The sequence below is a fragment of the Xenopus laevis genome, chromosome 3L (assembly GCF_017654675.1).
Source record: "Xenopus laevis strain J_2021 chromosome 3L, Xenopus_laevis_v10.1, whole genome shotgun sequence".
Taxonomy (NCBI): domain Eukaryota; kingdom Metazoa; phylum Chordata; class Amphibia; order Anura; family Pipidae; genus Xenopus; species Xenopus laevis.
In genome coordinates, this window is record NC_054375.1 from 50582184 (window position 1) to 50606291 (window position 24108).

The following is a 24108-nucleotide window of genomic DNA, read 5'->3' on the forward strand; positions in this document are numbered from 1 at the left end:
AAAAAGGTGGCACTTTGCACAATATGGTAAATTCCATCACCTGAAGGCTGACTGTCACCTCCACAACAACATTTTTTTAACTGCTACAATTCTGTTTGTGTAATGAACAGATTATCCCTTGCATGTGGCACTTTACATACAGAAGCTATCTTCCAATTCTACTGCACTTCTACATTTTGTTAGAGCATCTATTTGCTATTTTATCAACTAAGTATCATACGCCTTGGCCTAACTTATTGAGCAGGGATGTCTGTCTGCAGCCCTTAGGCATACAATATTTTGACCACTGCAGTTCTCATAGAGGGAACATTAATGGGGACTGTTTAGAATTTTCAGAGTGATCAAGACCGTGATCTGCCCAACATCTGCAATATCTACCAGAGGCTGGTTGTTTCCCAAACATATGGGATCAAATACAGATAAGAAATGGCACTGCTTCCAAAGAAATCTAAAACAGTATACAAGTGATTTCAATTGTTTAATGAGATGTAATAGCTTGGCTCAAAAATAATATCAATGTATACTGTAGACCCTGTCTCTGTACAATGTTTAGCACCTTGATCCAGCAAAGTTTTGTGATCAGGTAAAACACTTAAATCTCAAGTGAAAGAAAGGCACTGTAATCACAGTTCTCGCTTATAGCACAGCAGCATTTCAAATGCTTAAGGAGCCATAAGTCTTAAACCAATTAACTCTGCCAGACCCTCAACTGCATTTCACCAAGGCCGCAAAAGTTAATTATACCATACGGTGAACCATTCTGAATGGAATATTTCGGCATACATGTCGTGAAAAAAAGTCAATTTCCCGTTAAGCCTTGTGCACAACTCGGTTTACTATGTCTTCAACGTCACTTACAGTTACTTAGTTGAGCCTCCTTTTGCAAATGTAACAGCCTCTAGATGCCTCCTATAGCCTTTGATGAGTGTCTGGATTCTGGATGGCAATATTTTTGGCCATTCCCCCATACATAATCTCTCCAATTCAGTTATAAAGCACTGCGTATCTTGACAGCGCTATATAAATAAATGATGATGATGATATTTGATGGCTGCCAAGCATGGACAGCCTGATTCAAATCATCCCATAGATTTTCGATGATATTCAAGACAAGTTGCATGCATTCAAATTAGCAAAATTACAAGGGTACCCAATTTTTTGCACAGCCAGCTTTTCACATTTAATTTAATTTCATACAACTGAATACTGCTTCGCTAAAAATCTTTGTTCCGACAATACCCAAGTACTCAGATGTTCCTGGGAATGAAAGACATACCACTCTTTTTTGTTGAAAGTGGAGTAAATTATAATGCAGGCTGAGAAGGGGTCTCAAACTTTTTCATATGACTGTACATAAAATCATCAATTTAAGGAAAAGGCAATGACCAAAGAGATTATAGGTCCCCTAGTATACTGTGCCTACAAATCCCTTTTCTATACTTCTCCATTAAATAGGCCACTGTTTTGATTATGGGCCTTATGCATGATAAACAAATAGATTAATATCAAAGCATCAAGTTGAATGTAGGAGCAATAGAAGTCATGTAGAAACAGGTTCAAATGTTCTCCAGTTCTGGCAGCACACAGAAACTAGTAGATTATATTTACTGATGTTTGTACAGATATTTGCCAAAAACTATTAGCTGGGAGATACATACGAAAAAATGTAATGCAAAAGATGCAACATTGCAATGCAGAAAAATGTGTTTTTTTTATTAGGTATATTCTAGCAGAAATATAGTACCCCATTTCTATTTTTGTAAAAGAATTACAATCATATAAAATAAATAACTGGAAAACACTACGGAGTTCAAAATAATTACAAGGTACACTGTGCAGGCTGAAAATAGCTGGCCATCTCAAAATCCTTGTCTGCCATTCTTGGGACAGCAACGCCTCTTGGCAGTCATGTGAAAGCTGTTTTTGTCCTCCGTCCTAGGACACCACTTCTATGTGGCAATTAACATTCATCACATAATGAACGGCTAGTTGTTCTTCCAATTTACAGCAAAGGTTTGCAAACAGGCTCTCAGTGTAAGCCTTATGGGTCAGAGGTTTTATCCTGAGCCGAACACTGGAGAGAGATTTGAGATTTGTATAACTGAAGCAAAGCTGCTTTTCCCAGAGATTCTTTAAAGGAGCATTTCGCCTTTATGAAACATAATTTTCAAAACATAAATCACAAATAATGCCTTTTTTTTCAATTGCTTTCTATATTGTACAATTTGTGTCTCTGGCATGCACACTACGAGATTTCTCAGCAGCACTAGAGAAATGCCTGCAACAAATGTGTAAACTGTAACAGTTGCTCTGTGACTTTAGGAAAGATCAGGGGGTCGCAGCAAGGGCTAAAGTTTCTGCTGTTGCTAAGCAATGTATCTACTAATGTATTACATTGTTAATGTTCTGAAACAGGGATCTGTCTTACTCAGCTGCTACTGGAACACTTGAGCGGTAAAAGAAATAACATTTATTTTTTATTAACATTTTGGAAAACGTGACAAGAAAAATGAATTGAAATAAATAAAAAAAAAAAAAACATTTATGGCATACCTCCTGAATAGTATGTGTTTTGGAAAAATTACCTGACCGTTTAAGTACTGCCTTCATCTAAAGATCATAAATGGCATATATAATTTTTTTTTCTAGTTTGTGCCTCTTAGTTGCTATTCCTGAAATTTCAAACCCAAAAATCATCTAGTTTATAAATATTCTTAGGTCATCTGGCATGCAAAGCATGTTTGACATCTGCCCACAGATTTTCAATAAAATTCTGTTGGTTCATGAAGTAGTTGATTTTGAGTTATGTTTTAGATTGTGGTCTTAACTTCTCAGTTTCTTCGCGGACTTTGTTCACATTTAACATCCCATACTTAACAGTTGTCAAGGTTTTCTTTTATTAAAATGTATTGCTGCTTTTCTTCAAATGTGCATATCTTGACTGTGGGCAAATAAACGATTCCTCTATCTCAGACCACCTCTGATTGTGTTGTGCTGCATATTTCTGACATTGACTTATAAGGTAAGGTTTCCTTCATGCAGATCCAATGAATGAATCATTCCAACCTTCTTGCAGGTCCTGCGTTGTGATATGGAGGTTTACTTGGGAGTGTCTATGACAGGGATCCCAAACCTTTTGAAGCCGTGAGCACCATTCAGAAGTAAAAGGAGTTGGGGAGCAACACTAGCATGAAAAATGTTCTTGGGGTGCCAAATAAGTGCTGTGATTGGACATTTGGTAGCCCCTATGTGGTTTGTCAACCTACATTGAGGCTCTGTTTGGCAGTACACCTGGTTTTTATACAACCAAAACTTGCCTCCAAGCCTGGAATTCAAAAATAAACACCTGCTTTGAGGCCACTGGGAGCAACATCCAAGGGGTTGGAGAGCAACATGTTGCTCAAGAGCTACTGGTTGGGGATCACTGGTCTATGAGATTTCTCTTGGTGTTCCTGATCTTGTTTTGCCTTCAACAGTTTTTTACCTTCATTTCTTGCTGACTTTTTTTTTTACCCCGCTGCCTTCTTTCTTCCCCACATGGACATTTTTTTCAAGTAATTTTGCATTAAAATTCGCTAAAATATTTTGCTTGCCTCAGATCCTATGTTAACATCTGGTGCCATGTAAAATTACCAAAGTGTCTTAAAAGAACAGTTCAATGTAACAATAACAACCTGAGTAAATAGAAGGCTGTGCAAAATAAAAAATGTTTCTAATATAGTAATGTAATGTATAAAGGCTGGAGTGACTGGATGTCTAACATAATAGCCAGAACACTACTTCCTGCTTTTCAGTTCTCTAACTCTGAGTTAGTCAGCGACTTTAAGGGGGGCTACATGGGACATAACTGTTCAGTGAGTTTGCAATTGATCCTCAGCATTCAGCTCAGATTCAAAAGCAAACAGTTATGACATGTGCCCCCCCTCAAGTCACTGATTGGTTACTGTCTGCCAACCAATCAGTGTAAACAAAGAGAGCTGAAAAGCAGGAAGTCGTTTTCTGTTATGTTAGACATTCAGACACTCCAGCCTTTATACATTACATTTTTGACTAACTAACAATATTAGAAACATATTTTTATTTTGCACAGCCTATTTACCCAGTTTTTATTTTTATATTGAACAGTTTCTTTAATGCTATTGCCTGAGCAGATGTAGTGCAGTCAAAGGTCCAGCTACTTGCTTCATTTATGCATAGCTCCAGTTAATTAGCAATGGCAAAGGTCACTCTGGAATACAGAAATGATTAAATTGGCCAGTGTGTCATGAGCCTTATATCTTCCATACCACATTCTATTAAATCATCTACTTGCTACAGTCATATAAAACACTTTTTTAAAATTGTGGTATATATTCTGGAGGGGGGGGCTTAATCAGATACAGAATGCAATCATATTTCTAACAACCTGGTGAAAGCGTTATTGCCTTACTGGTTATCAATGTGAATGAGAGTGTTCACATAAAACATCCTACATTAGATGGTAGCCTCTCACACTGATCCCTTTCAGTCTGTAATCAATTCAGGAAGCAGATCGTGAGCTGTTACTGACATGGGGCACCCTCTTATGCCAATCGCTCTACAAAAGTCAAGCAGCACTGTGAAGATGCTATTAATAGCCCCCCCCCCCCCCAAGAACACTGCTAATGTGCCTTTAAGTTCTAATTTACACTACCATGGTAATTATGCATGGGAAAATCTTTCAAACCAGCCAGCTGAAAAACAAACCAAGAACAGAACTGTTTCTCTAACATTGTCAGTGACATTCACTGCATAATGAAAATACATATTTAAAAATATCAAAGTCAACATCACTGGAGGGGGGGCACACTGTGCATGTGCATTTTTTTTTTTTTTTTTAAAGAGGCACACTGGGATTGGGGAAAATATAAGTGATTTACAGTACAGTATCAGTGATTTTAACACTAGTTTTCCTTTAACAGGTGGATCTAAAATTACAAGACTGTTGTATATCCTTCTATATAAACTTTTAAATCTTAAAATGCAAAGTAAGTGCAATTCAAGTTAAATGATCGCAAAACTTTTAACTCTTCAGTATATGCTCCAATTCAAAATTAATTGGTTATGCGGCACTTAAAGGGGTTATTCACTTTCCAACACTTCTTTCAATCCAGTTGGTTTCAGATAGTGTGTGTTTTTCTAATATTGCAGTGTTAAGTGTCATTTTTAACCCTCAAAAGCAGCTCAAGGAGGGGGGGGGGGTCACTGACCCTATAAACTGCTCTAAATTGATACATTTAGTTGATACATTTCTTATCTTTGTCCCTGCAGAGCAGAATCCTGAGTTTCATTACAGGCAGCTGTTAAAATTGATACAACAGTTGCTAATAATGCTGAAAAATGTATCAACTAACTATTGCAACATTTTAACAGTTTAGATTCTGCACCTGAAGTACTGAGGATTTTGAATATTTGTCTCATGTAGAGACAAGATACTCAAAATACTTGTAGTTCTTACAGGAAAACTATATCCCTCAAACAATGTGGGTCTCTATAAAAAGTATAAAAATATTGCATAAAACAGCTCATATGTAAAACCCTGGTTCATGTAAATAAACCATTTTCATAATAATATACTTTTTTTTAGCAGAATGTGCCATTGGGTAATACTAAATAGAAAATTGTCATTTCAAAAAATAAGGGCCACCCCCTGGGTTCGTATGATTCCCGGTGCACACAAACCAAACACCAAACAAACTATACATGTTAGGTCACATGAGCCAATTAACAGAGTTCTGTGTTTGGCTTCCACACTTCTTCCTGTTACAGTTAGAGCTGTAGTATTTCTGGTCAGGTGATCTCTGAGGCAGCACACAGACCATCAAGAAATGGTGGTTTAAAGCAAGAGATGCAAAAGGGCAATATTTACTTAAATATATATTCCAGTTTGATAAGATTCTTTAATATGTCACTTAATTTGATATAAACTATCTAAACTAAGCTCAAGTATTAATTTTGGGGGTATCGTTTTCCTTTAAGGGATATAGTTTTTGTAACATATTCTACGCTTTAAAGTAAGCTTCTCCAATGAATTAATCAGTTACCATGATATCACATGAATATGAATTTTAAATGTGCCTGAAACAGTCAAGATTAGTTCCTAACAAAGTCAACATGTGCAGTGCCTTTTTAAAAACACTGTGAAGAAAAAATGCAAAGCAAAGGTTATTTCACTCAAAATTCCAGCTTTCATAATTATCTGTGGCCTGCTTCTTGCTGGTGTTAAAGTAAGCAACCTTCTAGATATGAAAGGCTATTTGAGTAACTGTTACCATTCATCATTCGGGAAGGCAAATGAATGAATGAAGAATGCAAGCACTTGTATGGCCAAGGAGTATAAATGTTCAGGTGTGTGTCTGCAGATTTAAACATTACCCGATTAAAAACATCAAGTAGATCTTTGAAATGGGTTTACCTGAAGGGAAAAATTGTACATCATTTCAAAGTAGGATTTATTTTAAATGCTCACTTCAAGTACAAAGTCAAGGTAGATAAACCATTATATACTGTATATTTCCCATTATGTTTCCTTTAATGCAAAACAATAGTTTGGAAAAGCTTGAGAACAGTTTAAAAAAAATGCACGTCAAACTGTATAAAACATTCACATTGCCCATGCACTAGTTCACTTGCCAAACTGACACAATGGGAGGATATGTTTTAAGCCATTCTGAGAGTAATGAACTTTAGCATTTCACATTTACCTTTTAGGGAATCGTTTTCTGCTCTCATTATGTCAATCAGAGAGCTTTCCAATGAATGCATGTCAAACGCCCTTGTACGATCCTACAAAAAATATAAGAATGCTATTAATGTTGTGCTTATAATGTTCAGGCGATGTCCCTCTAAAAATTAATATTTATACAGCAGAGCTCAGAGCCAATTAACAGACAGGGTTCTGTCTTTTGCTTCCACACTTCTTCCTGTTACAGATAGAGCTGTAGTATTTCTGGTCAGGTGATCTCTGAGGCAGCACACAGACCGTCACAAAATGGTGGTTCAAGGAAAGAGATGTAAAAGGGCAATTTTTACTGAAAAATATATTCCAGTTTGGTAAGATTCTTTAATATGCCACTTAATATGATATAAACTGTTGCTCAAGTATTAATTTTTGGGGTAAATTTTTCCTTTAAAGTTATCATCCATTTTCCATCTTTCTTGTGTGCCATGTAATGTAAAGGATACTAGATCATTTGAAAAGCAGAGTTATAATACCTAGACATTGCTGTGCCGTTTACAAACGTTCCACCATTTTTTTTCAATTCATTTGCTTTCACATAGTTTACCAGAAATAATGACTTTTTTTCAATCACTTTCTATTTTATATTTGTCTTTTTGAAGCAGATCTGGGAAGCGGAGTGATGTTGCAGACAGTTGTAAACTGTTCTAAATCTATGAATTTCTTATCATTGTCCTTGTTGAGCAGAATCCCTGAGTCTCATTAACGGCAGCTGTTACAATTGATACGATAGTTACTAATAATACAGAGATGCTGCTGAGAAATGTATCAACCAATGTGGCAAATTGTAACAGTTCAGAATCTGCACCTGAAATACTGAGCTGCCAGACTGAAACATCAGTGACAGGAACATTAAACTTTAATTCTGGAAAAATAAAACATGGAAAGCAATTGAAAAAATAAGTTTTCAAATATAGTGAACAATCTGAGAAAACTGAACTGAAATAGCGTTTGAAAACAGCAACCAATCACCAGTCTGGTATTGTTATTGTAATGTTTCAGGATAACTTGCTTATAAAATACAGGCCTTGCTTCTAATTGACCAGTTACTGACAAAATTAACACAAACCATGTCTTGGAGTAGGTAAGCATTTTTCAGTTAACATTCATTTAGGATAGATCATTAAGAATACACTGTAACATTCACAGTGTTGTGTTAAATTTCCCATACTCCAACTAAATTTCATTTCATCTGCAGTTTCCCAGATGGCTAGCACTAATAAATGCCCAATGTACCTCCTGGTTGGGAGGCTTAGAGGTAGAATTAAATTGTCTTTCCCAAATCTGCTTAGGAAAAAGCCTTGTAATGAAACACACATTTATATTTAAAGGAGAAGGAAAGCTACCGAGGCAGTTTATTGCCAATAGATTAGCCACGGTAGCGCAAGCTATAACACTACATTTATTCTGCAGAATGCTTTACCATGCCTGAGTAAACAGCTCTAAAAGCTCTCGGTTTGTTTAGTATACAGCTGCCATATTAACTTGGTGTGACATCACTTCCTGCCTGAGTCTCTACCTGCTCACTCATAGCTCTGAGCTCAGATTACAGCAGGGAGGGGAGGAGGGAGGGCAAACGGAGCATGCACATGCCGTGCCCTGGAGGTTTAAGATGAAAACAGGAAGTCTGATACAGAAGCCCATGTGTACACAATAGAAGGAAAGAAATGCGGTGTTTTATTTGACAGAGGACTCAGAGCAGCATTACTTTGAGGGTTTACTGGTGTATTTATATAGACCTTTCTGATAAAGTTTACTTAATTTTAGCCTTTACTTCTCCTTTAAGAAAAAAATTACATATATATCTCCACAGCATTGATAACCGATTTCTGATAAAAGGTCAAGGCAAAGACTAACTCTGGACAGAAGTGCTCACTGAAGCAGGCTTTTGTGCCATGGCCGGAACTTGGGTATCCAAAAGAAGCATGTGCATAAGACACAACTGAAGGGGGGAAGCAATAAGGTTCTGTTGCCTCCTCTAACTTTAGACTTGAAGGTATTGCACACCCAGAAGCAGCACAAGGGATTACAGGTGAGCTAATGTGCCGGGGGGGGGGGGTTTGGAGTGTTGTTTTAGTAGTAAAGCTTGAAACACTTGGCTGGAGTACCCCTTTAAAATGTATGGGTCTCAGCTAGTTGGAGAACTACTACTGAGGGCATATGTATATTAAAAAGAGCCGCAGTTCTAAAAGATTTCATCACAAAGGTTCACAAAATACAAATATGATGTAAGAATCAGTGATACATCTCAATGCATGGCACTGAAGTACATAAATGAAGAAAATTAGTAAAGTTTGCTGGATAGGCTATTGGTTGACTCATGAAACATTTGTAACCCCAGCTACAATTACAGGTCATGATTCTTCCATCTTCATAACAAGACAAAGAAGAAACACCCAGTTGTTAGAAAAGCTGACTCATCCCTTCCTCTGTGCTCTCCATGGGCAACTGCAGTCTTTTCGACAATAACAGAGAGGCTTCACACGATAACCTAAAGCACCCAAGCTTTTTTCCAGTATCTGCAGTTTAAAGGAAAACTATTTCCCCCCCCCTCAAACAATGTAGGTCTCTATAAAAAGATATTGCATAAAACAGCTCATATGTAAAACCCTGCTTCATGTAAATAAACCATTTTCATAATAATATTATTTTCTAGTAGTATGTGCCATTGGGTAATCATAAATAGAAATTTGTCATTTTAAAAAACAAGGGCCGCCCCCTGGGATGGTACGATTCACTGTGCACACAAACATACCAACAAACTATACTTGTTAGGTCACATGAGCCAATCAACAGACAGAGTTCTGTCTTTTGCTTCCACACAGTTAGAGCTGTAGTATTTCTGGTCAGGTGATCTCTGAGGCCTCACACAGACCACCACAAAATGGTAGCAAGAGATGTAAAAGGGCATGATTTACTTATATAGACCAGTTTGGTAAGATTCTTTAATATGCTACTTAATATGATGTAAAATATCTAATGCTTAAGTGTTCATTTTGGGGTTATAGTTTTCCTTTAAATTTCTGTTTCTATTAGGACAGCTTTGGGTGTAATGAATTGAGCATATATTCAAAAGCTTATGTGCTTTAGGTTATCAGTACGAAGCTGACTTCTGGTTCAGCACACAGAGGAATTCAAGCTGCCGTCGGCTTTTCGGCTTTCTCCTATGGGTACATTTGCATGTCAAATTCAAGCTGAAGCTTTGAAAAAAATCCAAGAGGAAGTAAGCCTTCCCTATTATTATAGCCTCAGTGAGGCAACTTCAGGCGAGAATAGAAAACGCATTGCCGCGTGTGCATTAGCGCAGGCGACTTTTCATTCTAGCCTATGGGGAAAACGCAGAGGCAGTTCGGGGAGATAGTAGAGCAAAAGACGAGGCGATTAGTCGCCAGGCGACAAAATCTCCCCGAATCTCCTCGTGTGGCCTTACACTAAACCTGCCCATGTAAGAGGATTTCTTAAAGGGGAAGGAAACCTAGTCGGCGCAAACCCCCCCCCCCTTTGTTGTCCACCCTCCCTCCTCCCCCCTGGCCTACCCGTCCCGCTGGGCAAATGCCCCTAACTTGTTACTTACCCTTCTGCGCAGGTCCAGTCCAGGGAGTTCACAGACGACATCTTCTTCCACGCGATCTTCTTCCTGCTTTGAACGGCGCATGCGCAGTAGGAGCATTTTGGCGGTACGATCTACTGCGCATGTGCGTGACTTTTGGCGCATGCGCAGTAGATCCGTACCGGCGAAATGCTCCTACTACGCATGCGCCAAAACGCCGTTCAAAGCAGGAAGAAGATCGCGTGGAAGAAGATGTCGTCTGTGAACTCCCTGGACTGGACCTGCGCAGAAGGGTAAGTAACAAGTTAGGGGCATTTTCCCAGCGGGACGGGTAGGCCAGGGGGAGGAGGGAGGGTGGGCAACAAACAGGAGGGGGGGTGGGGGGTTTGGGCCGACTAGGTTTCCTTCCCCTTTAAGATTGCTACAGATGGCTCAAAATGTAAAACTCAAGTTTTAGTGAATATCCCCCTTTTACTCACTATATTAAAAAAAAATTATTTGACCAAACTCAAATAAATCAAAACAACTGTTTTGAACAAAATTGTTCGAATCTAGTGCCTTTTTCAATTCCATGCACAAAAAATGCAACTTTTTGGATCGGACACCTGAAAAACGCAACTTTTTAAAATTATCGAATGAAAGCAGCCAAAATCCTTGACAATAATGAATGGAAGAAACATCTTCAAATTGCAAAAGGGACATCTGCCATTGACTTTTACATGATTTTGACAGGTTTTAGCTGGAGTTGCGCTTTTTTTCCCTGTGACTTTTTCTGCGACAAAATGCCCAACCAAAACAATTTTAGTAAATTTGTTAAGAAGTTGAAGGTTAAGCATACATATAAAAAAACGTATTTTGCTTTTACTTGAAACCAGGAAATACAAAGCAGTATGTTTGGTATACACATATTTGCCAAATGAAAGTCTCCTATTTTTCTATCAATGACCATCCAGACATACTGTAATATAAATAAATATATATATAATACACAAAAGCCATGAATATCCTGTAAATTATATCCTTATAAACGGTGAGTTCTGATGTCATCAGTTATAAACGGTGAGTTCTGATGTTATTTCTGTCACATGACTCATTGAAATTTGTGTATTATAATAAATAAATTACCCCCAGTTGTAAAATATGAGGATATTAGAAGTTACCTCGGAGTTCCATGACCTGTATAAAACACTCGGCCTTCGGCCTCGTGTTTTTATATGGTCATGAAACTCCTCGGTAACTTATAATATCCCTATATTTTACAAAAGGGGGTACTTTATTCACTATATATATATATATATATATATATATATATATATATATATATATATATATATATATATATATATATATCTATATCTACACACACACATTTTTTTTATTTTAAGGATCCTGTGCAAAATAATTATTTGGCCCAACAGATACTTCAGCTTAGAAATCAAATTCAAGTCTACTTGTGAATCAAAAAGCAACACAAATCAAATGGATTGGACTCTCTACTAAAGGCCAAAAATCAGAATCAATCTGCAAATAAAATTGACCCTTATTTTATGGCAAGAAATTTCTTAGAAAGCACAAATGAGTTCACCAAATTCTATATATCGCTCCTAAAATCTTACACGCACAAATTAAAATAAAGCTATCCATCCATTCCATCTCCTTCAATAAAGTGTATACTTGTTCCTCATGATGTATAGTATTAGAATAATGACATAAATGTAACGACAAGGGGCACCAACTTATGTGGATTTAAAGAACAAAGTGACTGTGGTTGAACCGTACTCAGCTAATGTTCGTACGACTGTAGAATCCAAGTCTATGTCTATGCACTACCACAAAGTATAATAAGCCATTTTAAGACAGAAGAATAAAACAGCTCTAAGGCAGCATTAGCAAACTGCAAGTGTTATTTTATTAGCAGTGTGGGTAGCCATACTGCTAATAATGTTATTACGTGTGGAGCATAGTAACTCATCATTGAGAAAAGTCTTGTGTGAATTGCTGGTGCCATCTAAAAATTGCACTGTATTTCAGCCATATGTGCCAGTTCTTTTGCACTGCAAGGGTGTTTTTCAATAACTGTGAGCGACAAATATTCCGAAAATGCATCTCCTTTGTTAACTGAGGGCAATTTCAGTTATTTCCAAACATATGCCGTAGATGCCAGAAACTATATTGCCACCATCTAGATTTAGAGCTTCATTTTCTACAGCTGTCAGAAGTCATGAAGAGAATTTGGAAAACGAAGCACCAGGTAGGTTTTACTTGATTGATGGTGGGAAATCATTTCGGGGGGAGATTTGTGGCCTGTGTTTAAACTGCAGATACTGTGCTCCCCATGTGCCAGTACCCTGTACAAAATAGATGCGTTGCCTAGCCTACTGTTCAGATGTGTGTTGTATGTTGTTACCGTCGCCATGGCAGAAAAAGCTAAAATGGACATACAATGCCCCCAGAGTTTACTTTTAAAGGAAAACTATACCCCCAAAATGAATATTTAAGCAACAGATAGTTTATATTAATTTAAGTGGCATATTAAAGAATCTTATCAAACTGGAATATATATTTAAGCAAATATTGGCCTTTTACATCTATTGCCTTGAGCCACCATTTCGTGATGGTCTGTGTGCTGTCTCAGAGATCACCTGACCAGAAATACTACAACTCTAACTGTAACAGGAAGAAGTGTGGAAGCAAAAGACACAACTCTTAATTGGCTGTTAATTGGCTCATGTGACCTAACAATTATAGTTTGTTTGGTATGTTTGTGTGCACCGTGAATCATATGATCCCTGGGGGCTGTCTTTATTTTTTAAAATGGCAGTTTTCTATTTATGATTACCCAGTGGCACATACTACTAAAAAAGTATATTATAATGAAAATGGTTTAATTTACATGAAGTAGGGTTTTACATATGAGCTGTTTTATGCAATATCTTTTTATAGAGACATACATTGTTTGAGGGGTATAGCTTTCCTTTAAGCAGTGCATACCATACGTATTTCTGCGCTATAATCGTAAATGTTTATTAGCCCATTATCTGATCACTACTGTTGCTAATTTCTTTAAATTAAAGGGAAAATAAAATACTTTTTTGATCCAATTCTAGTTACGACTATTTCCTAAATCTGTTGGCATGCAACAAAAAAGCAAGAAACCCCACCAGTGAAAAAAAAACAATTTTGATGGAAGATCAGACCCATTCTTGTTAAGGGGGGGGGGGGGGCACTTTTGTTTCTTCATAGTACAATACCTGCATATGATGTTAATTGCACTCAATTTTTACTCTAGGTTACTATATGGATAGCTGGGCACATTTATTGACACTGCCCAAACATTGAATTTAAACTTTCAAAAATATTAAGAACGCACCTGTCCAGCATGAAAAGCTTTGGAAGCTTACAGCGAAAGCTTAAATTAAAAGCAAAACATTTAATGCACATACATAAAGCAATTTAATGATAGCTCTTCTCAAGAAAGAACACGTATTCTGCCTCACATTGTGCTGTGAACTGAGCAACTACAAAGTCATTTTGCTTATCCTCGTAATGAAATGTTATGCATGCCTGTCTGATAACTATCACTGTTTATGCACCCTTCACAAGAACACTTTGTACCATGGGTCACAGTTATTTTGTCAACTTATTTATAATTCTAGTTATAATGTCAGTTTTCTGTCACGGAAGCAATATCTGTAATGAAGTTTAAAGGCAGCTAATGACTGCTTTCTAAATGAAGATACAAATATTGGACTTGTTATCCAGAATGCTCATGTTTATAGGAGATGGCCTGCTCATAATTCTGAGAACAGATCCAATACCTGCACATTTTTTCATGTATAACAACATTTTGCTGCAAATATTCTAGCTTTAAAACCAGAGCTGAGGCTCCCCAGTGCTCCTATAATGCTGTCGGGTGGTATGCAGCCCCTGAAATATTGTCACCCTAGGTCAGGACCTTTGTGGTAGAGTCCTGCGCGGAACCAATTTATAAGACCCAGGCCCGACAGGGATCTGACCCGAACTCGCAACCTGCATATTTACCCACTTTGATCCAATACCCGACCAGCAACTGCCTTATCCACAACCCGCCGACCACAGGAAGTGATGTTGCTCCAACTCAGAAGTGACATCATCAAAAGTGGTTGAGACAGAAAAAGTTTTGTAAAAAAGGAGTAAAACATAGACAATATAAGATAAGAAATTTAGATGAGACCTGCAACCCAACCCGCAACCAAAAATCCTACCCTCATCCCGAAGGGTATTTGTTTTTTTGCTGGTAACCGACAGGTACCAGACCTGCTGCAGGACTCAAAGCCTGCACACGGATCGATTTTATGTTGAGTTTTTAGAAACACGCGGTAGAGCATAACTATGTGATAAAACCACACGCATGATAATGTGTGTTTTTCAGCCTGTAATTTTCTTTTCCCAACATGCATTTCTGTTTTTTTCTCGTTCACCACAATTTGGCTCAGAAGAATTTTTGTGAAAAAAAAAAAGCCATGAGGAAAAGCAATTAAATGCAAAATGTAGCTGGACTGATCATTAATACGAAACATAATTATGTCACCAGCATACAACCCCACAAATACGTATGTATGCAAGATTACCGAAGAGAAGAATCTGCAACGAGGGGTAAGTAAAGAGGTAGGGGCATTTAATTTGGGTAACACCTAGGCTGGGGGAGAGCAGGGAGGGGGTAGCGGTTTTTATAATTAGGGGTTAAGTTCTCTTTTAAGGCATGACCAATGTTCAAGATCCTTATCAATGTAATTTCCAGGAGATATAACCACTACTGTAAAAAAAAAAAAAAAATATTTAAGCTGTCCAGCTCACCTGGATCATGTGCAACTGAGGATATTGCACAGAAACAGAAACGCCCAGCAGGGAATATGACCCTCATATTAAACAAACAATCTTAAACATTCTAGGTATGAACAATTCAATATGGTCTCTAGTTGCAACTGTGGACCAAACTACCTGTGACCAACATGAAACTCCTCTGTGATTTTTTTTTTTTTTTATAAACTTATTTAACAATAAGGGGTACTTTGTTGCTTATATATTAATTATATAGTAATTACAGATCAGCTTTCTACCAATACGGGGTGTGGAAGATCTCAAGATTATTATTCTTGATTTACTGCATATTGCCATGATGCAATTAAAAGAACAGTAACGTCAAAAAAGAAAACTGTTGTAGATCCCCTCCCCCCAAGCCTAGCTGCCCTGCCGGGCAAATGCTACTAACTCTTTACTTAGCCCCCAAACTCCTTCCCGAAGTTGCCTCACGAGGAAACTTCGGGTGACTTTGGAATACGAATCACCGCATGTGATTAGCGACGGCGTTTTTTCAGAGTGAGAGAAGGCGTTTGGGGAAGATTGGTTGCCACAAAAACGAGGGAATTAGTCGCCTGGCGATCAAATCTCCCCAAAACGCCCAGTGTGGCCTGACCCTTAAGCAGAAAAAGGAGAAAAGGCACAGGATACTTAGCAGATAACAAATAAACTCTGTAATAGAATACAATGGTATCCTACAGTGTGTGTGTTATCTTTCTATGTAACTTGAGCTTTGAATGGCTGCCCCATGGCTACACTGCAGCGTTTTTATATAGACTATGGTAGGGCTACAGTACGTTATATATTAATAACTTTGATGCACTTTCATGGTTTGGTGTTACTGTTCCTTTAAGAGGCACTCCTGGTGGATGGAAGTTTACCAAACATTTTAAAAATATAATAAAACTGCATAATAACTAATTTCGCAGTAGTACCAGAGATATGTGAAACGTTATTTTAATTATTATAAAAAGTAATTTATGAGGCACATTTGTAGTTTGAATGAATGTTCTTTCCATGGTTACCTGGGTTTCCTTCAAGCGCTGTGAATTCTGAGCATATTCCAGACTTGGAGCCTAACTAGCACTTGGCAAAAATGACCCAATCACACACTTGTGTAACTGAACAGAGAATTAGACTGCTTTGGGAGATGAATATGAGAGACTGCACTTTCTCTATAATGCACATTGAATTATGTCAGTGCTTTATAAATAAAAGACAGCACTATTAATAATTATATAGAGGGGGTTCTGTTATGGCCTACATAAACAGTTTTGGCATGCACAGCAGAATTGCTTACAAGGATATACATCACATGAAAGCAGGAACAAGAACATGCTGCTGAGTCACATGTTATTAGATTGGCAGACCTTGCTCCAAGGAAAACAAGATAAGGTGTTTCCCATATACACTGCAGGCCCAGTCTAAAAGCTGCAACACGTACACACCCCACCGGCGAACATGTGCATATTAAAGATAATCAGCCTGATATATGAAAGGGGCTCAACAGAATCTCAAGATTTATTATACAGATAATCTTTTTTGAAATGCATCAGTCATGATGAATTCAAAGACTGCACTACTAAGAACACACTTCACTATGGGGTCTATTAATCATGCTACAAAATATTAGTTATACAAAAGAAACTGTTTATGTATTCATATTTTTTTTAATTCCATCTAATCGTTTGTGTTTAACACTGTAATTTACACCTCAATTTTAATGGAGCATCCTATTCAGGTCAATGGGAAAAAATACAGGCGGAAATAGAAACTGCAATGGATTATTGTTGCTGCTTTTTATGCAGAAAGCGTTACATGGAAAATGAATCTATAGCTTGATAAAAACACATTTTTGTTTACACCGCCAATGCCGGATGATCAGACAGTGATGTATGGTGTTTTATAAAATACTTTCTAATATTATACAAGGACACACGTAGCATTGGATCTGCTGGTGATTTTGGTGCAAAATTTAATTTTTCCACGAGTGTATTTAAAATGATTTTCATCCACGGGGGTATTTAAAACCATTAAAAATTGAGAATACTTTACCAAGCCACTATGTAAATCTGTAGAATGTGCTCATTTAAAAGGGGCGACCATCAATAATTGTTATGTGCAGAATGAAAGCAAATGCAAATGTAAGCAACCTTCCAGTATTTTCTTCGTATTTATATATGCCGACATATCAACAGCACTTTACAGATATTATGCATACTTTACACCGGTCCCTGCCCTAGTGGAGTTTACAATGACCTTTCACATTCACACAATGTAGGGCCAATTTTATCATTAACTTGTCTGTATGTTTTTGGAGCGTAGAAGGAAACCCATGCAGACATACAAACCCTTGCAAATAGTCCCCTGGATGGAATTAAAATTAAGACCCCAGCACTGAAAATGCTATCCGCAAAGTCACTATGCTGCCTAGCATACATGAATTATAAATGTATTTGCAGCTGAAAGCAGTATTTATCTGGCTGTGTTTTTTTTATTCTCGGTTATCAGTACTGGTTACAGATACAATGTTGCAGTAGACAGCGGATTGCCAGACCTGGAAGACAACTGATTTCTGCTACATTTTAGGACATGGACACACTGGGAGATTCGGGGAGATTTAGTCGCCCGGCGACTAATTGCCTCTTCTTTAGGGTGACTTATCTCCCCGAACTGCTTCCCCCTGCTAGAATGAAAAATCACCTGCGGCATGGCACTCGCATTGCTACGAAGCACCGCGAGTGCCATGCCGCAGGCGATTTTAGACCACATCTAAAACACAAATGCTCTGTAAGGCTACAAATTTATTGTTATTGCTACTTTTTTTATTACTCATATTTCTATTCATGCCCTCTCATACATATTCCTGTCCCTAATTGAAATCAGTGCATGGTTGCTAAGGTCATCTGGACCCTAGCTACCAGAAATTGCAGAAACTGCAAGCTGGCGATCTGCAAAATAAAAAGCTAAAGAACTCAAAAACCTCAAATTATAAAAATTGATAACCAATTGTAGATGGTTTTAGAATATCACTCTCTTCATCCTAATAAAAGCTACCCAACCTTTTAATATAGAGTTGCACAGTGTTCAAAGCATGTATCAAAAGCTGTTGCAGCAGCACAGAAGAAAAAAATTATGACTCTCTGTAACGGGATAACTTGAAGAGACTATAGTAATTCAAATTTAGACCCCAGGTCAGGAACCCTCTTTACTGCATTACTATTTTAGTGAGAGCTGTGCCCCCATCTTGCCTCCTGTACTGCAGCTGCCCTGGGTTATGTGTATACTCAGTACATTAATTTCAGAACAGTAAACATTTGCCAAACTTTTGCTCTATTCTGCAAGGCCTAGGGCAGCCACGGAGCCCTGTAATGAACCCTTTCATTTAACATTTTGATCTGCAGTTCTCCAGTATGAAATTTCAAACAGCTGATTGCTAGGTTTCCACTTATCCTAGCAACCAGGAAATGGTTTGAATTACAGACTGGAAGATAATTTGCAGATGGCCTGAAAAGAAGATAAATTAAGAAAATTGTATTCTTATATAATTGTTTGGTTGCTGTGTCATTGATTCCAGCAACGAGATAGCACCTTCAAGGGGTGGTTCACCTTCAAACAACTAGTTGTTTTCAGATAGTTCACCAGAAATAACAACTTTTTCCAATGACTTTCTATTTTCTTTGTGTGACCATTTTTCTAATATTCCTCCAGAAGCAGCTCTGGGAGGGGGGGTCGCCGACCCTGTAAATTGTTCTAGAGATACATTTAGTTGATACATTTCTTATCTTTGTCCCTGCTGAGCAGAATCCCTGGGTTTCATTACAAGCAGCTGTTCGAATTGATACAATAGTTGTTAATACTCCAGAGATGCTGCTGAGAAATGTATCAACTAATGTAGCAAAATTGTAACATTTCAGAGTCTGCACCTGAATTACTGAGCTGCCAGAATCAAACCATAGACAGGGACATTCAACTTTAAACTTAGATTTTGGAAAAACTGAACTGAAAAAAAGTGTTTGAAAGGTGAACCACCCCTTTAAAAAACTATAAAAAAAATAAACAATGAGGACCAATTGAAAAGTTGCTTAGAAATAGCCATTCTAAAACATATTAAAAGTTAACTTTAAGGTGAACCACCCCTTTACTGCATGCAAGAAGAAGATGTAGGTGAATAATTAAATAGCTATTAATAAATGTAAATAATGACATGTTGAAGACCAATTGATAGGTTGATGAGAATAGGCCAATTTAGAACATACTCAAAGTTAAATGAAAGGTGAACTACCCCTTTAAAGGGACCTATACATTGATAAAGACAATGGCTGTGATATATGCAATATTCTGCCTGTGCTTTTTTGCCAATAGAATAATTGAGCAAAAGGCAAGCACAGAGCTCTGCAGCACTACCTCAAGGTCAAGCATTACACAAATTGCTAGCAGATTATTCCGTAATGTATGAAATACTGCTAGCAGCATGACATTTTTGCTTCACACACTCCAATATATTTTATGTTTTTCTTGTCAGATATCCCAAAACATGGAAATTAAAAAAAAAAATATAAAGGCACACCCACAGTAAAATCTACCTTGTACATAAAGCTCAACCAGAGAAAAACTATTGCAATAAAAAAAGATTCTTAGAAATGTATTTTGTTAAAATATTACTCTGTCCTTCAAGCCTGTCAGTTTGCAGCCAGAAATATCCAACCGCACAATGCTATTAATGTATTTTCAAGAAATGAAAGGGTTACCAAAAAATAAACATTTTGATACTGCTGAAAATAAATTCCCTTCATTGCGGTGGGTTCAAATGAAATATTTGATCGCCTAATCAAAGGTTCTGCATTACATTTGATAAAATAAAGGCCGATAGAAAAACAGATATCTTGAGGTAAAAAAAAAAAAAAAAATCACAGCCAAAACATTTATAAAAATCATTCTATGTTCTTTTAATCAATATTCACATTTATGTACACAAACATAAAAAGAATATTGTACATGGAGAATATTCATGTGAAAGTATTTTAGTACACTGCAGCGAGTGTGAAGCTTTATACCATTAAGAATTCTGTTCTGTATTCTGTGCTTACTTTACAACAATAACTTAAAACTAATTTTCCACTTATGCATCATAGTATTATCCATGCAATCACACTCAAAAAAACATACATTATGTAAATATAGTTATCCTCACCGCAAAAGGGAATATGTTATCGGCTCTGTTCAAGCTGTCATCCATCCAAGATTTTGGTGCAAAGGCAGAATTGGGCCTACCATATTTCTGCAGCTGAATGTGGTTATTTCCAAAATTCTTCTTTAATGGTGATATGGAATTCAAGGGTGTCATTCCTCCATTAAGTCCTCTGCGGTGGTCCCTACCTTGGGACCCACCCCAGCCTCCATATCCACTACCACTGGGGCTCCATGAAGATGAGGGTGTTGGTGATGGACTTTGGTAGCTGCTCCATGGAGAGGGTGGTTTATTAAGATTATTGGCTAAATGGGGCAGTTGGTTAAAAGCAGCATTTCTGTGGGTAAATGGAGGTGGATGGGGACTGGCAGGAGATCTTCTTTGCTGTTGGTGTTGATTATGATGATGCTGAAAATGAGGATGATGGGGGTGATGCTGGGACAAAGGTCCAATCTGCGGGGAAAAATTACCTCCAAACCCTGGACTCACGTGGTGTGGGAAATTCTGGAAAAGCAGAGCACCATTATTTGCTGAAGCAGCAGGGACCCCTCCCTGGTGAAAAAAACTTGCATCTTCATTAATCATTGTGGATGAAGAAGGGGCAATAGCAGCTGACCAGTTGCTGAAACCAGTCAGAGGGGATGCAGAAGATGTCAAGGTCTGGTTTGAGGACCCCAAGCCTGATGCTTCTTGATAATCAAAACCTGTTAACACAGGAGATTCAATTCTTATTTTGTCCTTGCCATTCTCAGAAGAGCTGTCTCCCTGGTTTTCTTCCGATTTCACTTTTTCAGGGTCAGGTAGAATCCCTGCTTCCTGGCTTTGGCTAGGAGAGAGCTGTTGTTTTTCTAATGACTCTTGTTGTTCCTGTTGTTGCTGCTGCTGAGATTTAGATTTTTCTGACCCAAGGATCTCATCCTGAATATTATGGGCAGCTGGAGCAGGAAAAAGCCAAGCTGACCCAGCATTACTGCCGTTGGCAGCTGTGTTATTTATAAAAGCAGCGGGGCTGGGGGTTGTATTCTGATGATGGTGAGGGGGTTGCAGATGTGGATGAAATCTGACTGGAAAAGCTGACTTGTTCCCAGTGTTGTTTTGAACCAACACTCCAAACCCGTAATCCCCCATTTATTACAAATGTTGAGGAAATATATCTGGGTGAAGCCAAATTGTGCTTATAAAAATATAAGCCTCCTTGGGTCAGTACAATCCCTAACAAAGCCCAAATATATGCTGATAATAATCTGTCTGGACAGAAAGAAAAAAATCCACTCTCTAATGCCAATACTCTTCAGTCATTTAACAGAGAATAAAGGGCCTCCTTTGGCAAGGGAGGAGGGGGGGGGGGAAATGGGTGGAATACACCAAATATTCTTTGGTTTACAGAAACTGGGTTGTGCCTGTGTGCCCAGTGCCTCTCCCCTCTGCTTTAATCCATGAAGTGCAAAGAGATCAATCGGAATTTTCCTGTCATCGAGAGGCTTCTTTATCTTGTTCAGTCGTAGTAAAAAGGTGGCAAGCCGACTACAGGGGGGCCCGATGCAATCTCCTCTTGGCTGTAGCTGGCTGAGTCGTTGTCCTCTCAGTACCCTGGTTTCCACGCCGATTAAAGAAGAAAAAGAAAAGCATTATATGACATCTCATCGTAAAACAAACAAGCGGCATGCAGATATTCCTAATACTACGGCATTACAAATTCCCACAATTCACAGACAGCCTGTGGATGCTGGGAGTTGCAGTTCAGACACAGATGGAGGGGCTGCAAGATGGATAACCCTATGGTGACTACACTTTGCCTTTAATACGTGACATACACAGCAGTGCCTGTTAGATCTGAAACGATCATTTTTCCTGTGGTATTTGCCTTTCCCAGAAGCCCAGTATTAACAGTGAGGTGTACTCCACCTCAGCTAAATCAATACTACTCTAGACGGGGAAAAAAAAAAATAGCTGCCATTTTGGTTTCATCAGCATTTAGTTAAAAATAATTACCTCATGAAACCTGCATGTCAGTGACAGCAGCTGTTTTCCTACGAGTGCGACGACGTTTCCGCGTAGACGATTATGGTTATTATTATTATTCCCCTGAAATGACAGCGTTTCTGTTGCGTCGCCTGCGCTGCTCCTTTTTATTTTTTTTTACGTTTTGCCGATGTGTGAGAAACGAATTAGGAATATTTCAATAGATTTCCTTTGCCGGCGTGAGGAGGGGACCTTGTTTTGTCGGTGTCTGGGAACGGAGGAGGGGGAGGGTTGCTGCTTTGATCCCTGTTGTGTGTCTACCCGTCTCTCCGCCGCTCCTCCCCGTCCTTCTAGTCAGGACCAAGCACAGAGTGAAATGACAACCAGCTGGAGCGAGAAGCGCTTCCGGTTCGCGAAGAGCAAGGCGGAGCTTCGGTTCACCAATGCCCCACCCTGCACCCTCTACTGTACTAATAATACGACTGAAACGAGATCGACCAATGGCTCCCGCCGACAGCTTTGCCAAGCCACGCCTTTGAAGGTCAAAAAAATAAAAGGAAAAGCAGGCGGCGCGGCCCTTAATAATTTGTTCCGCCCATTGAGGTCGTCTGAAAGCGAAATATAACGTAGTGGCCGCCTGCAGAGGTCATAGTAAACCATATCTCTTCCCACTGAGGGAAGGGGATAATGCGGCGAGGTATATATCTATGCCGCCGCGCCTAATAAAGGTCAAATTGCGGCTCTGAAAAGGTGGTGGACGCCCTTGTTATCCCTGTTGTGTTAATTGGGGTGAAGGCGGGGACTGCTGAGGGAATAGTGGGGGTTGTAGTCAATAGCAACACGGAAGGCAGACATTACAGAGGCTTTACATGTTTAGGGACGGCCTACAGCTTTTTATTGTCCACAGTTTTGCCAAGCAATACATAATATGTTCATGTTCCAGCAGTGTTTATCACAGTTGTGTCTGTACAGACCCTGCAGGTGTTGCTTAAAAAGGCTTAGAAGGGCCCACATTTTTTTTTACTGTATTTTTGTGGCCATTGCAGCAACTTTCACATTTGTTTTTCACATACACTTTTTTTTTTTTGTCCCCAGTAATATTCTTTCAGTGTCGGACTGGGGTGTCACTAGGGTTGCCACCTTTTCTGGAAAAAAATACCGGCCTTCCTATATATTTATCTTTTTTCCCTGTTAATAACATTGGGATCAACCATCATTTTTACCGGTCAGGTCGGTTAAATACCGGGCAGATGGCAACCCTAGGTGTCATGCCAACCGGAGTTGCGAGATCCTGCAGAAGTCAAACTAGAACGCCAACCCACTGCAATCCCCCAAACACATAAGTGTGCACCTTTACCTTATTCTGGAGCCCACGATCAGGGTACACATTATTCCCTACAATTCCCAGCGGGGAGTGGGCCTAGGTTTTTTGGACCCATAAGCACCAGGGTTTTTTCCACTGTCCCAGTCTGTCACTGTATTCATTTGATAAAAGTGACTGATAATTAGTCCTGATTATTCATAATGTGAATAAAAAGTAGTGGGGTTAGCACGAGACACAAATTGAGTACTCAGGGCTGGGTGAACGCTTAGGCTATAGCCTAGGGGCCCATATTGGTCAGGCACTCATGGTTTTTTTTTGTCAATTGGTGCTGCCTGGGACTTGGAGAAAATTTAGGCAAGGCAGGTCAGGTACATCATGCATCACGTTTATATGTGCGTCACAGTGCGTGATGCGTCCGCGTGCAATCTCTCTAAGCCAAGCTGTCTTTGTCGGAATTGGCTCTCATCACTAGTGACGTCGACAGT

The 24108-nt window shown here is 38.6% G+C and overlaps 1 protein-coding gene across 4 annotated transcripts in view; it reads right to left on the minus strand.

Moving 5' to 3' along the window:
• The window catches only part of LOC108710949 (cytoplasmic polyadenylation element-binding protein 4), a 52798-nt gene extending 30038 nt beyond the window's left edge, over positions 1-22760 (minus strand). For 2 of the 4 annotated variants that reach the window (XM_041586210.1, XM_018252174.2), the window contains exons 1-2: positions 20341-21927; positions 6723-6804 (exon numbers count right to left, since the gene is read on the minus strand). In XM_041586210.1, coding sequence (XP_041442144.1) covers positions 6723-6804; positions 20341-21465 — 1207 coding nt within the window. In that variant the 5' untranslated portion in view covers positions 21466-21927. Of the gene's footprint in view, positions 1-6722; positions 6805-20340; positions 21928-22329 lie in introns of those variants that run through there. The other 2 variants (XM_018252176.2, XM_041586211.1) reach the window with 2 other exon arrangements.
• Positions 22761-24108: the final 1348 nt, after the last annotated feature.